The sequence below is a fragment of the Pseudonaja textilis genome, chromosome 1 (assembly GCF_049901715.1).
Source record: "Pseudonaja textilis isolate UNSWEBS1 chromosome 1, rPseTex1.2, whole genome shotgun sequence".
NCBI lineage: Eukaryota > Metazoa > Chordata > Lepidosauria > Squamata > Elapidae > Pseudonaja > Pseudonaja textilis.
In genome coordinates, this window is record NC_141990.1 from 321,679,655 (window position 1) to 321,694,399 (window position 14,745).

General features: G+C 46.3%; 1 protein-coding gene across 1 annotated transcript; it reads right to left on the reverse strand.

Moving 5' to 3' along the window:
* Positions 1 to 488: 488 nt before the first annotated feature.
* Positions 489 to 14,321, reverse strand: TINCR (TINCR ubiquitin domain containing). The gene is made up of 3 exons (XM_087923230.1): positions 14,030 to 14,321; positions 3,230 to 3,360; positions 489 to 2,065 (listed from the first exon to the last, which is right to left on the reverse strand). The coding sequence occupies exons 1-2, from the start codon at positions 14,287 to 14,289 to the stop codon at positions 3,357 to 3,359; spliced, it is 264 nt and encodes an 87-aa protein (XP_087779356.1). The 5' UTR covers positions 14,290 to 14,321; the 3' UTR covers positions 489 to 2,065; positions 3,230 to 3,356.
* Positions 14,322 to 14,745: the final 424 nt, after the last annotated feature.

The window sequence follows — 14,745 nt, forward strand, 5'->3', positions numbered from 1 at the left end:
CCCCTTTTGCAAAGTCAACAGGGAAAACCAGATTCACTTAACAACCGTGTTCCTAATTGAACCCCTGCAACGATTCACTTAACATCGGTGGCGAGGAAGGCCGTAAAATAGGGCAGCATTCACTCTCTTGCTTAGGCCTCATGAATTCTGGGCTCAGTTGTGGTCAGTAAGTTGAAGACTACCCATAGTTTTCCCTTCATGGTTTCTTTTTCTGGCCTTTCTGGTGCTTTGGAGAACAGGCGGACCCCTCCTCCTCCTTTGTGGCAGCCCCTCAAATATTGGAAGGCAGACAGACATTAATTGAATAAATAAATTCATTTGAAACGGCGGTTAAGTTATCAGTCCTCACGGTTTTCAGAAAGGACAAAGCCTTTTCTATCCAAAGTCACGCTCCAAAGCCGTTGTAGACGGCAACTTAGATCTGTTCACAAAGCACAGGGATTATTTTTTATTTTATTTATTTTATTTATTTATTTATTTTTGTCGAGCATGTTTTAAATAACAGATATAAATATAAACATGGTTATTAATACGTGAAATGGACGGTAGGGACGGTAGGCATGTTGGTGCGCTTATGCACGCCCCCTTAGACACCTCTTAGGAATGGGGTGAGGTCAATAGTAGACAGTCTAAGGTTAAAATTTTAGGGGTTTGGGGAAGAAACCACAGAGTCAAGTAGAGTATTCCAGGCATTGACCGCTCTGTTGCTGACGTCGTATTTCCTGCAATCGACTTTGGTGTGGTTTACCTTGGGTTTGTATCTCTTGCATACCCACACATTGTTGTGGTTGAAGCTGAAGTAGTCATTGATGGGTAGGACATTGCAATGGATAATTTTATGTACTGCGCTTAGGTCGGACCGAAGGCGGCGTAGTTCTAGGTTGTCTACGCCTAAAATTTCAAGTCTGATGGAATAATGGCTTGCCAGTTGCACAGTGTCGGATAGAAAAGCGCTCCAGAGGGTGAACGTCATTGCCCAGAGGATCATGGGTTGCCCTCTCCCCTCTTTGGAAGAGCTTTATAGCTCCCACTGCCTCAAGAAAGTTCAAAACATTCTTAAAAGTCCATCTCATCCTGCCCCCCCCCCCCTATTTTTAAACTATTACCATCTGGCAGACGGTACCGGATAATAAAAACAAGGACAAATAGGCTGAAAAACAGCTTCTATCCCAGGGCAGTAGCTCTGTTGAATTCTACTGTATAGTGCAGTGTTGGTGCGGTGTCAAGGGTTTTCAATTCAGTGTGTGAAGTGGGTGAAGGATATGTGTTTGTGTTTATTTTCATGGTCGTGATATGCACTGAAGATGGTGTTTGATTTCGTTGAACCAGGTGCGATGACAATAAAGTAAACTAAACTGAACTAAATAAGGTATTCTGTTGTGAGTCGAGGAGTGGAGGACTCTTCTCGTGAAATATCTCTGGACTCTCTCGATTATATTAATGTCCACTATGCAGTGCGGGTTCCAGGCAGATGAGCTGCATTCGAGAACTGGGGTAGCAAATGTTTTTGTACGCGCTAGTTCGTAGTACAATATTACCGGAGAAAAAGCGACGCAGGATTAGGTTTACACCTCTTAATGCCTTTTGGGCTATGCTGTTAAGAGTGGGCTCTAGCATTTAGGTCATTAGAGAGGAGTCCTTGACAGAGTGGGGGGTCATCTACAAGGTCATGTCCATTCAGCCTGTAATTTAACCCCGAAATGAAAGTCCCTCCGTAAGGAATAGTAAACGCGGTTTCACCTCTTGCAGTAACACCGAAACTTTCCTTCGCTCCACCCTCCCCACGCCCAGCAGCTAGCTTGAATTTCTTCTTTTCAAAACTAGCAGCTGGGCCAAAACATCTCCTTAAACCTGTTTCTCCCTCGCGGCTGAAACTAGAAACTCAAGAGAGAGAGGGAGGGAGTGTTTGGAAGCACACGAAACAGCTGGGTGGATGCACCCCTCCCGATGTAGCCGCATCGCTGGGCTGGTTCCGGCTGCGATCCCGAAGGAAATCTTGCAGAGCCAGATCTGGAATTCCGGTGAGGTGGACAGTCGGCGGTAGCAGCCCCTTCTGGCTCACCTCCTAAAATGCAACAGTGAGAATTAGCCAAAGGGAACGCATTGCAGGAAGTCCTTGACATCCAGTAAGAATCAGAATCGAGCTGGAAGGGACCTTGGAGGTCTTCTAGTCCAGCCCCTTCCTCAAGCAGGAGATCCTATATTATTTTTTAGACAAGTGGCTATCCAGTCTCATCTTAAAAGCCTCCAGTGATGGAGCATTCACAATTTCTGGAGGCAAGGTGTTAGGAAGAGAAGAGAAGAGAAGAGAAGAGAAGAGAAGAGAAGAGAAGAGAAGAGAAGAGAAGAGAAGAGAAGAGAAGAGAAGAGAAGAGAAGAGAAGAGAAAGTAGAACAGAATAAAACAGAATAGAATAGAAAAGAATAGAATAGGAGAGGAGAGGAGAGGAGAGAGAGGAGAGGAGAGGAGAGAGGAGAGGAGAGAGAGAGAAGAGAAGAGAAGAGAAGAGAAGAGAAGAGAAGAGAAGAGAAGAGAAGAGAAGAGAAGAGAAAGGACAGAGGAGAGGGGAGGAAGGGAAGGGAAAGGAGGAAAGGAACGAGAGGGAAGGGAGGGAAGGGAAAAGAAAGGAAAGGAAAGGGAAGGGAAGGGAAGGGAAGGGAAGGGAAGGGAAAGGAGGAAAGGAAAGGATGGAGAAGGGAAGGATTTATTTATTTATTTATTTATTTGATTTGTCAATCGCTTACAAGATAATAGGTATAAGTATAAACATGAGTAAAAATACAGGAAATAGGTACAAATAAATGCAGACAATAGGACAGGGATGGGAGGCACGATGGTGCACTTATGGGAAGGGAAAGAAGTAAGGGAAGGCAAGAGGAAAAGAAATGACCTGTAACAGTTCATCCTTCACCAAGCTGTTCTGATCTCCTTAAAGCCCATTGTGCCTCCTCAGAAAATCACGGGACCAGTGACCTCCACAAGTTAATTACGCCCTGATATTAATTCAATACTCTGTAATTACTCCTTGTCATTGGGTAACCCTGACAGGTTTGGCTCAGGGAGCCGGAGATGAAAAAAAACAAAAAAAAAAACAGTGTGCACTTAAGCACAGCTGAAGCTGCCTTTTGGGTGGCAAATAACCCCTCCTAAAGACCCAAATGAAAAGGGTCTCAATCAAGCCGTCTGTAAAGTGGGCTCAGCTGCCTTCAACAAGCCATCCCGTTTGTACCTTCGATTCTTCCAGGCTGTTTCAAGGAACTGGTTTTATTCTTCCCTTCACCTTTTGACTGTCAGCGCGACAAACTCCGTCCCTCCGAATGATGGCGCCATGTGGGGAATTGCTCCCCAAGTAAGCTTCATCTGCAATTTTTGGGAAAAAAAAGGAGGTGGGGAGGTCAGACAGCACTCCGAAGTTACTCCAAGGAAGGGGAGATTCTACTCCTACTGACAAGCAAAAGCCAATTGAGATGACCCAGAGGGGCGTGGCACAAAGGCAACACAGTCAGATAAGCAATAAGAGTCCCTTTATTATCTCCAACTTTGCCCCCAATGTCATGGTTACCTTCTGGGCTGGAGAAAAAAGGAACAGCCTTGGGCTGCAGAGAATCAAGTCCAAAACGTGGTCAACAAAAACTGTAATTTAAAGTCCAAAAGTCCAATGAAGGCAAGTTGAGGTAATTAGTCTAGCAGGGCAGAAGAAGGAATTCCAGACATGAAGGAAGAAGCAGAAATTCAACTTGGTTGGGAGGATGCCAGGAACACAGATAACCAAACTCAACACACACAAAAACTCAAGTTTGTTCCCAGAAGATGCTGCACTCAGCATGCATCTCTTTTAAACTCTCTTCCTATGTGTGACTAATGAAGGGAATCAGGCCCCTTTCTTCCCCCGTAAGCCATGCAACCCACGTTGCTCTTTTCTCCATTCCTCCCTATGTGCCCTAGGATGAAGAGGGGGTGGGCCCGAGTCTTCCTCTGAACTCCCTCTCCCTTGTTCTGCCTCTTTTTCACTAAAAGAGGTCACTAAATGAACCGTTGTAACTTGAGGACTACCTGTACAGTACAGGTAGACTGTCATGCCCCTGTCGGAATCTGATTCAGAGGGGGAGGCCGAGCAGCTGACAGGGAGTAGGAGAGTGGCTCCGTTGGCTGTGGGAAGAAACTGGGGAAGGGCAAAGTCCAGCTGGGCAGAGCAGGGGAGAGGTAGAAAAAGGCAGAGGGAATTCAGAGGAAGACCCAGGCCCACCCTCTCTTCATCCTAGGGCACTCAGGGAGGAATGGAGAAGGGAGCAACGTGGGTTGCATGGCTTACGGGGGAGGAAAGGGCCCTGATTCCCTTCATTAGCAGCAACTGGCAACACAGTGTATGAAAAGGGAGTTGGCGCACAACAACTTGTTGGAAGCAAATCGTGAGTTATCTTTTATGGTCGAGGTTCCTGGCGTCTTCCCAACTGTTTTGTTGGCCTTTCAAGTCTGCAATTCCTTATCCTGCCCTGTACAGTTAATTGCTGCAGTGTGGTTTGTGTGGATTTTATTTACAGTTTATATGTACTTTGTTTTCGGGGTGAATTTCCTCCCCTTAAAGACTGTTCTTGGGAGAGTTTTTCTCTCCAGCCAAAGGTAACCTGGACATTGGGGGCAAAGTTGGAGATATTCAAGGGACTTCTCTTACTTATGTGACTGTGTTGCCTTTGTGCAACACCCCGGGTCATCACATAGACCTTGAGTTACAGCCAATCATTTAGTGTCCGTTTGAAGTGCAATATATATGACCATTTTTCAGACTTATGACTGTTGCAGCATCCCCACAGTCATTGTGATGACCCGGAGCTTAACACAAACGTAACAAAATCCAAATAAATGTCCTTTAATGCCTCCAACTTGGCCCCACTGTTCAATAATTCTCCGTTGGAGATAAAACGTATTCAAAAATAGTCTTTGAAAGAAAGCAATACAGTCCGAACTTAATGAGCCGATAGAGGTGAAATAAAAAACCAAAATAAACTACAGTGAAGGAATTTCCACAACGGACCAGGATAAGTAATTACCAACTTCAAGGAGATAACAAGGCAGAGTCTGTTGGAAGGACGCCAACCAAGGTAACTTCAGCCCAAAATAACACACACTTTGCTTCTAGCAACTCTGTGTTTTAACCGTCTCTCTTATATCCTATTCTACCCAGCTGCAACCAATGAGGGCGATCATGGCCGCTTCCTCTCTCATAAGCCAAGTTGTTGCCTTCTCCGTTCCTCCCTGCGTGTCCTAGGATGAAGAAGGGATGGGCCTGGCTCTCCCTCTGACTGCCCAGCCGGCCTCTGCCCTTCCCCAGCCTCCTCCACAACCTCAGGAGCCACACCTCCACTCCCTATTGTTCCTTCTCTCCCCCAGAGTCCGACTCTAACAAGGGCATGACAGTCATGGGTCTTGACTACTGCAATGCACTGATCATGTTCTGGGGAGACCCTTGAAAACATCCAGATATTGCATTTTAATCCAGGTCGTCCTCAATTTACAACAGTTCATTTGGTGACCGTTCAAAGTGACAACATCACTGAGAAAAGTGACTTATGACCATTTGTCACACTTACGGCCGTTGCAACTTCCCCGTGGCATGTGATCGAAATTCGGATGCTTGGCGACTGACTCACATTTATGACAAATGCGGTGTCCTGGGATCATGTGATCCCCTTTTGCGACCTGACAAGCTAAGTCAAAGGGGAAGCAGGATTCACTTAATAACCATGTTACAGACCTAACAACCGCAGCCATCCGCTTAACAATTGAACTGGGTGAAACGGGGCATTGAGGGCAACCATTTTTGAACCAAGATGCCCCAAATGAGCTAACTTATAGAATGTACCCAAACGTGGACACCCATGACTCCCAAAGCAATGACATTTGGGGGAGTTGTGACTGATTCGATGCTATTGGCGGCGGCGGCGGCGGTCACTTGATCTTCATTTTTAACATTCCATGACAATTTCCCAGGCACTCTCGCAATCCCTTCCTCCTCTCCAATTTCCTATGAAGAAAATTATCTCCATACTGAATAAGAAACCACAGCAGCATTTGCCTTAATCACTGCTGAAATTAGATCCTCCAGGAGACAGAGAACAATGAAATTAATGTTCAGGCTGACCTTCCAAAAAAAAAATTTTCAAAAAAGAATGTCACAGAATGACTATCCAAAATAAGCCCAAAGAAAATTTAAAGCAATCTAATAAGGAAGTGGAAAAAACAAAAGCCACTTTCATAGAGGAAGAAACCATTCAGGAAAGAGAAGGATGGATTTCGGATCAATATCCAAAATTGGTTCACAATTGTTTTCATTTTTTTCTCCTGCAAAGGATGAAAAAAAAGGTGCATTATCTTATTTAACTGCTTATTATTAAAACTGACTCCATTATTGAAGCTAGTGAATACCTAGGTGATGGATGGAGAGACAGCAAGGAGGGCAAGAGGCTTATTGATGGGTGGGCGGGTGGGTAGATGGATGAGCAATAAATTGGGGAGGTGGGCACGTTCACCAAGAGAGAGGATGGATGGATGGATGGATGGATGGATGGATGGATGGATGGATGGATCAAATAGTAGGATGGACTATTTGAAGGTAGGTAGGTAGGTTGGTCCACCAAGAGAGAACATGGATGGATGGATGGATGGATGGATGGATGGATGGATGGATGGATGGACGGACGGATGGATCAAATAGTAGGATGGACTATTAGAAGGTAGGTAGGTTGGTCCACCAAGAGAGAACATGGATGGATGGTTGGATGGATGGATGGATGGATGGATGGATCGCATAGTAGGATGGACTTTTAGAAGGTAGGTAGGTTGGTCCACTAAGAGAGAACATGGATGGATGGATGGATGGATGGATGGATGGATGGATGGATGGATCGCATAGTAGGATGGACTGTTAGAAGGTAGGTAGGTTGGTCCACCAAGAGAGAACATGGATGGATGGATGGATGGATGGATGGATCAAATAGTAGAATGGACTATTAGAAGGTAGGTAGGTTGGTCCACCAAGAGAGAACATGGATGGATGGATGGATGGATGGATGGATGGATGGATGGATCAAATAGTAGGATGGACTATTAGAAGGTAGGTAGGTTGGTCCACCAAGAGAGAACATGGATGGATGGATGGATGGATGGATGGATGGATCAAATAGTAGGATGGACTATTAGAAGGTAGGTAGGTTGGTCCACCAAGAGAGAACATGGATGGATGGATGGATGGATGGATGGATCGCATAGTAGGATGGACTGTTAGAAGGTAGGTAGGTTGATCCACCAGGAGAGAACATGGATGGATGGATGGATGGATGGATCAAATAGTAGAATGGACTATTAGAAGGTAGGTAGGTTGGTCCACCAAGAGAGAACATGGATGGATGGATGGATGGATGGATGGATGGATGGATGGATGGATGGATCAAATAGTAGGATGGACTGTTAGAAGGTAGGTAGGTGGATCCACCAAGAGAGAACATGGATGGATGGATGGATGGATGGATGGATGGATGGATGGATGGATGGATGGATGGATGGATCAAATAGTAGGATGGACTGTTAGAAGGTAGGTAGGTTGGTCCACCAAGAGAGAACATGGATGGATGGATGGATGGATGGATGGATGGATGGATGGATGGATGGATGGATCAAATAGTAGGATGGACTGTTAGAAGGTAGGTAGGTGGATCCACCAAGAGAGAACATGGATGGATGGATGGATGGATGGATGGATGGATGGATGGATGGATGGACGGATGGATCAAATAGTAGGATGGACTATTAGAAGGTAGGTAGGTTGGTCCACCAAGAGAGAACATGGATGGATGGATGGATGGATGGATGGATGGATGGATGGATCGCATAGTAGGATGGACTGTTAGAAGGTAGGTAGGTTGGTCCACTAAGAGAGAACATGGATGGATGGATGGATGGATGGATGGATGGATCAAATAGTAGGATGGACTATTAGAAGGTAGGTAGGTTGGTCCACCAAGAGAGAACATGGATGGATGGATGGATGGATGGATGGATGGATGGATGGATGGATGGATGGATGGATCAAATAGTAGGATGGACTATTAGAAGGTAGGTAGGTTGGTCCACCAAGAAAGAACATGGATGGATGGATGGATGGATGGATGGATGGATGGATGGATCAAATAGTAGGATGGACTATTAGAAGGTAGGTAGGTTGGTCCACCAAGAGAGAACATGGATCGATGGATGCATGGATGCATGGACAGATGGATGGATCACATATTAAGATGGACCAATAGAAGGTAGGCAACGTTGGGATTCAAATTTTTTAACAACTGGCTCTGTGGGCATGGCTTGATAAGTGTGGCTAGGTGGGTGTGGCCATGTGACTGGGTGGGTGTGGCTTCCTTTTTTACAACACATCCCACCACCCGTTTTTTTTTGTTGTTTTTTTTTGCTTCCTGGGCCTCAGGGAAGCCTCCTGGGTGAAGCCGTAAGACAGGTAGGGAGATCCCAGACACAGCTGATCATTGCAACAGCTGATCGTCGGGGGAAATGGGAGGAGGAGAATGATGTCGGGCATACACATGATGTTGGGCATGCACAATAAGGACTGACTGGGCGGGGAGGAGGGGCAGATGGAGGGGTGGGGCCAGCCAGGGGAATGATGCACAGAATCCTAACAACCAGTTCTATAGAACCGGTCAGAACCGGTAGAATCCCAGCCCTGAAGGTAGGTAAGTAGGTCCACCAAGAGAGATGGATGGATGGATGGATGGATGGATGGATGGATGGATGGATGGATGGATTAGATCAGTGGCCCTCAACCTTTTTTGTGCCACGGCCCGGTACCGGCATCACAAAATGATCCGCGGCCCGGTACCAGCATCAGCATGCATGACAAGGCAAGGCGAGCTGAGTGACCAGCCAGCCAGCCGTCCCCCGCTTCTCCCCGCCACCTTCAACTCCTCCTTTGTACCTTTTTTGTGCTTTCTTAATCTCCTCCGCCATCGGGATGGCTCTTCGTTCGAAGCCGCCCCCACCCCCTTCGATGAAACTAAGGCGCAAGGATTCCTTCAGGACCCAAACGCCGCTTTCCAACCGGAAAAGCTCACCCGGAAGCACTTTCTCATTGAAACAAGATGGCGGTGCCCAGCAAACCGGCGGCCCAGCAGAAAATGATCCACGGACCGATACCGGTCCGGGGCCCGGTGGGTTGGGGACCCCTGGATTAGATGGATGAACCATGAGCAGATAGGTAGGTAGGCAGGCAGATAGGATGGTAGGTAGGTAGGGACAACTTGCCGCAGCCAACTCATCACGGCCACCTCGCCACGGGAAAATTCACTGCGGGACAACTAACCAATTCTATTTCATTATTTAAAATAAATAAAAAAACATTTTATTTGTTTGCCATTCACATTTCATTCTGTCCCTCCTTTTGCATCCTTACTTTAATTATTCTATTCCACCATTTCTTTGATATTAGTGTAACGCCTCTCTCGCAGCGAGTTGTCCCGTGGCTAGAATGGCTGTGGCAAGTTAGCCATGGTGTGAATGGCTGTGGCAAAGTGTCGTAGACCCCGGTAGATAGGTAGGTAGGTAGATCTACCAAGAGAAAGAGGCTGGTTGGATGGACAGAGGGATATATATATATATATATTTTTATGACAATGATTACAATGATTCTAATAACATAAAGCGGGCAAATGCAACCAGCACAATAAAAAAAAAAACAAAGCCATATTCTCTGGCACTAGTTCATTAACTTTTGCAGAATGTTACAGCCCATAAAACAAAATTTTGCAACATTTAGCCAAACAGATGCATTTCTGCCTGGAGGATAAATCAAATAAAACAATTCTGAGAGGCCCTGAGCATAAAAAGCAGATCATTCTGCAGAACAAAATAAAAACAACCCCCCCGCCCCCAAAAAATCCAATACGGGGTCTTGTTTCAATGGCACCAGCGCCATAAGTATGAGAAATTTCCCCTTCATGTCCGTGCTGAGATTAACTGAATTCCGACAAGCTCCAGATAATTTCTGAATTTTGTACATATCGATCCTGACCCGGTCGTTCTTTGATGCTTGATGTCTTGAAAAAGGCAAAGAGACCTGATCTATTGGACCATTTATATAGGCAAGTCCTCGACTTACAACCATTCATTTAGCGACCGTTCGGAGTTACAACGGAACTGCAAAAAGGAACTTACGACCGGGTTTCACACATACGACCGTTGCAGCATCCCCGTGATCAGGTGATCCAAATTCAGATGCTTGGCCACTGATTCATATTTATGACGATCGCAGGATTCCCCAGGATCATGGGATCCCTTTTTGCAGACCTTCTCACCAGCAAAATCAACGGGGAAGCTAGATTCACTTAATGACCATGTCACCCACGTCACAACTGCCTCAATTCACTTATGAAATGTGCCGGGGCAAAGCCATTCAGCCACAATAGAAAATTGCCCTTCAGTGCGTCACCCAGCAAGATTCAACCGAGCCTGGGACACAGACATCTTCAGCTATGACTGCATAGCCCCACGGGAGTCTGACTGCAACCAATAGGATACATGCCCTTGCCACAGGAACAGGAAGCTCAAATTCAAAGCCCAAGAGAGGGTATAAAAAGGGGTGGGATTCAAAAATCCCACCAACTGGTTCTCAGCCCGGTTGATGGGTGGGCGTGGCCATGGTTGGTATGGCCTATCGGGACTTTCGGGAGGGCCGTTTTTTGCCTTCCCCAGAGTCCGGAGGCTTCCCTCGGGCCTCTGGGAGGGTGAAAAAGGCCTCCCCGGATCCAGAGACCTTCTGGAAGCGAGAAACAGGCCAGTTTCCTGACTTCTGGAAGGCCTGTTTTTCCCCCAGAGCCTCCGCATGGACCCTGCACTTACCTGCATCCAAAATGGGCCGCGTGGAGACTCCTGGGAGGGGAGAGGCAGGGTGGGTGGGGCCAGCTGGCCGGTTCAAATACAGGTTTGGCGAACCAGATGTAAATTTAACATCCGGACTGGCTGAATCCCACCCCTGTGTGTGTGTGTGTGTGTGTGTGTGTGTGTATCAGAGGTGGTATTCAACAGGTTCTGGAGAACTGTAGCGTAAATTTTGAGTAGTTGGGAGAACCGCCAAATCCCACCTCTGACTGGCCCCGCCCCCATCTATTCTCCGCCTCCTGAGTCCCAGCTGATTGGCTGGGTCTCCTTTGGTTGCCCTGCAAAGGAGAACCGAGCTGGACAGCAGGTTAGTGGGGTGTGGAGGGAATGGGGATTTTACAGTATATCCTTCCCCTGCCACGCCCACCAAGCCACGCCCACCAAGCCACACCACGCCCACCCAGCCATGCCCGTAGAACCAGGAGTAAAAAAATTTGAATCCCACCACTGGTATGTACTTACGTGTGTGTGTATGTGTGTATGTGTATATATATATATATATTCTGTGTGAAAGTGACAGGTTCATCACTACAGATGTGCACCGAACGAGCAAAATTGTGAGGTTTTTTTTTGGGGGGGTAGAAACCTCCTCCCAAATCTCCTCACCCCACCCTTTCGACGCCTGCCCCCTGGAAATCCTTGCGACTCCAGAATCCGAAACGCGAGGCAAACAAGTTCCTTTCAATGGGTGGGATGTGTCTGGTTGCTGAGTCAGGGGAAAGACAGTCACAACAGGGCGAGTCGTCCACCCGGGATGGTAATGATTGTTTATCCAAATGTGGCATTAGGGATCGTGCACAAACATCTGGCCAGGGGAGGGCAGGTAAACCGAAACTGAAGTTTGATCACGTGACCAGGAAGATGCATGTGAAAAATGGTGATAAGTCACTTTTTTCAGTTGCTTTGTAACTTCAAGCAGTCACTGAATGAACTGTTGTAAGGCAAGAACTACTTGTAGATGGAATTGATTGATTGGTTGGTTGATTGATTGATTGGTTGATTGATTGATTGACACATCCTCCTTTAAATTATCCCATTTTTGAACATCCGACAAACTAAAACTGCCTCAACCTTCTTCCTCAAGTCAGAAAGCACCTGGGTAAGGCCACCCCCCTCTTTCAATTCTCAACTTTTTATTAAAAGACAGGAAATTTCTGTCTTTTAATAAAACGTGTGAGTCTGGAAAGGAACTATTGGGTTTCTCTTGAATTGGTGGGACTAATGCGATTTCCCTTCCTAATAAATGTAAGTTTTCATTTGCTAAACCAGAATGAAAGCGTGGGGGCTAATCTAATCTCACGGGGAAAGCTTCGCCCCCACCCCCAACCCCGTGAATTAAAACGAATTAATTCATGAACTGAATGAATTAAAAATCTAAGGCAGAAAAATCAACCGCGTCCCATTGCATCAACTTCTTTAGCGGTGAGCTTTCTGTTCTGACTAGCCCAGTGTTTTTCAACGCATATGTGGACTTCTACTCCCAGAATTCCTCAGCCAGCCATCAATCCATAGCCATCAATCATGTTCTTCCATAGCCATCAATCATGTTCTCCAGTTAGAATTTTACTCGGCACAAACTGCAGTCACCTAGTTACTATCTTTGTAAAACTATGCATGGAATACACTTTCGATTTCCAAGCTGCCTCACTGCTCTTTCAATCCCCCTTTCCCCCTTCCCTTTCTGTTGACAACTCTAAAAAGACCATAGAAATATTTTATGAGTTGACACTACCGCGGGTTTTGTCTGAAGTACAATTCTTTGAAGAGCTCATAGCCTGGCAGAGATGAACAGCACTGAATTGAATTCACTTTAAGAAAAAAGAAAAAAAGACATATGCATTGAAAATAAATGCATTTATTTTATTATTTTTTTGGGGGAAAAAAGAGGCTTCCCAATCAAAGGATCTATTTCAAACTGTCTGTATTAAAGAAAAAAGGTATACCTTATACAATATTCAGACAAATTAGGAATTTGCGTGCATAATTACGTAGAATAGCGGAGAGCTTTGTAACAGAAAAGGGAAGAAAAACAAACTCGCTTTCTGTGCCGAGTAAAATTCTAACTGGAGAACTTGATCGATGGCTATGGAGGTGTCCCATTGGAGGATATGAATTACGATACACCCAGAGGGTGGGGGTGGGGAAAACCAGGGTCAAGGGTGACAATGCAGGGTTACCGCCACCATTTTGACTTTTTTGACCTTCCTGCCGACACCCCTGTAAAGTTACGGGATATTGCAAACCTGGCCATTGGCGGGATCGTCGAAAAAAGTCAAAACGGCTCTCTGCTGGTTTCCGTCCCCTCCTTATCGTTCTGCCATGTTTTTATGCGTGGATGTAAAAAAAAGGACAAGCATGTTTGCAACGTGGAATGGAGAGCCGCCTTGAACAGCAACCATGTCAACTAAAAAGATACTGATGATACTGATCGATGATACATCCATCGATGATGGATGGATGGATGGATGGAGATCAGAGGTGACATTCAGCAGGTTCTGACCAGTTCTGGAGAACCGGCAGCGGAAATTTTGAGTAGTTCGGAGAACCAGCGAATACCCCCTTCTGACTGGAGATTTTACGGTGCCCTTCCCCTGCCCCGCCCACCAAGCCCCGCCCACAGAACCGGTAGTAAAAACATTTGAATCCCACCCCTGATGGAGATAGATGATAGATCGATGGACGGATAAGACGGATGGTGATGACAGCGATGAGAGACGGAGAGACGTATGGATCCCAATTGGTATAGACAGAAGGGGTGGCTGGCTGGATGATTGGAAGGCTGGATAGACAGACAGCTAAACAGACCAATGATTGACAGGCCAGGCAGACACAAAGAGGTATAAAAGGAGGGACGGCTGGCCGGATGAAATGAATAGATGGATAGGCAAAGAGGCAGACAACTAAGAAAGATAAACAAATACGCAGGCAGGCAGGATTCCCGGATATGTTGATCACCTTGTTGAGGTTGTCTGGTGTCTGTTTCACCAACAACAACATACACACCCACACACCCACACAAAAAAAAACCCATACCTTTTTTTAAAAAAAATCTTTCTTTCAGAAGATCCATCCCTTCTCCCCAAAAACCTACCTTTTCTCACTAACCAGTAAGACCACCGAACCATTCTGGATCTTGGCCTCTTTGACTGTTTCGTGCTCGTCCAGTTGACGGGCGTTATAATGGAAGTTTTTTTTCCAAGAAGTGACCCCTTCCCGGACCAGGTAAGCTCTCAAGTCCATCACGGTATCCGTCGGCCTCACGGTCAGCGGGAGCAGCTGGTCCTCTTCGGCGAGGTGGACCTTGATGTGGTACCTCTTCCAACGGGAAAGGCTCCTGCGTAGGGTTTCCATCGCTGACAGCTCCCAAAAGTCCGTCCTTGGAGAGAGAGAGAGAGAGACGCAGAAGGCAGGAGCATCCAGGCGCCGAATGTTAAGGAGGAGAAACACCAGAGAGACCTGGAGTTTCAGGAAGCAGCACCGCCCTGCAGGGCAGGCCCAACCGGTTCCCGGCAAATGCTTGGCTGCATTTTTCCCATTCCAAGGAAGCTCCTCTTAGGGTTGCTTGGGGGGAAAAGAAAAAATCTTAGTGTCTCTTTTACAGAACGAAAAAAAGCAAGCCCATCTCATCCAGGCGTGCTTTAATTTCAGAAATTGCAAACAAAAAACACAATTAAAAAAAAAAACCAGGAAGTTACCAAGGGGTTGAGTTCATACAACAAGCTTAGCCCCAGGAGAACAAAAAAGAACCAATGATCCAATCGAACAAGATTTGTAGGATGTGTCCATGCAAATGGGGGGGGGGTGTGT

Bases quoted from the DNA above. Each gene is read 5' to 3' on its own strand.
- TINCR (XM_087923230.1), bottom strand. From the start codon at position 14,289: ATGGAAACCCTACGCAGGAGCCTTTCCCGTTGGAAGAGGTACCACATC.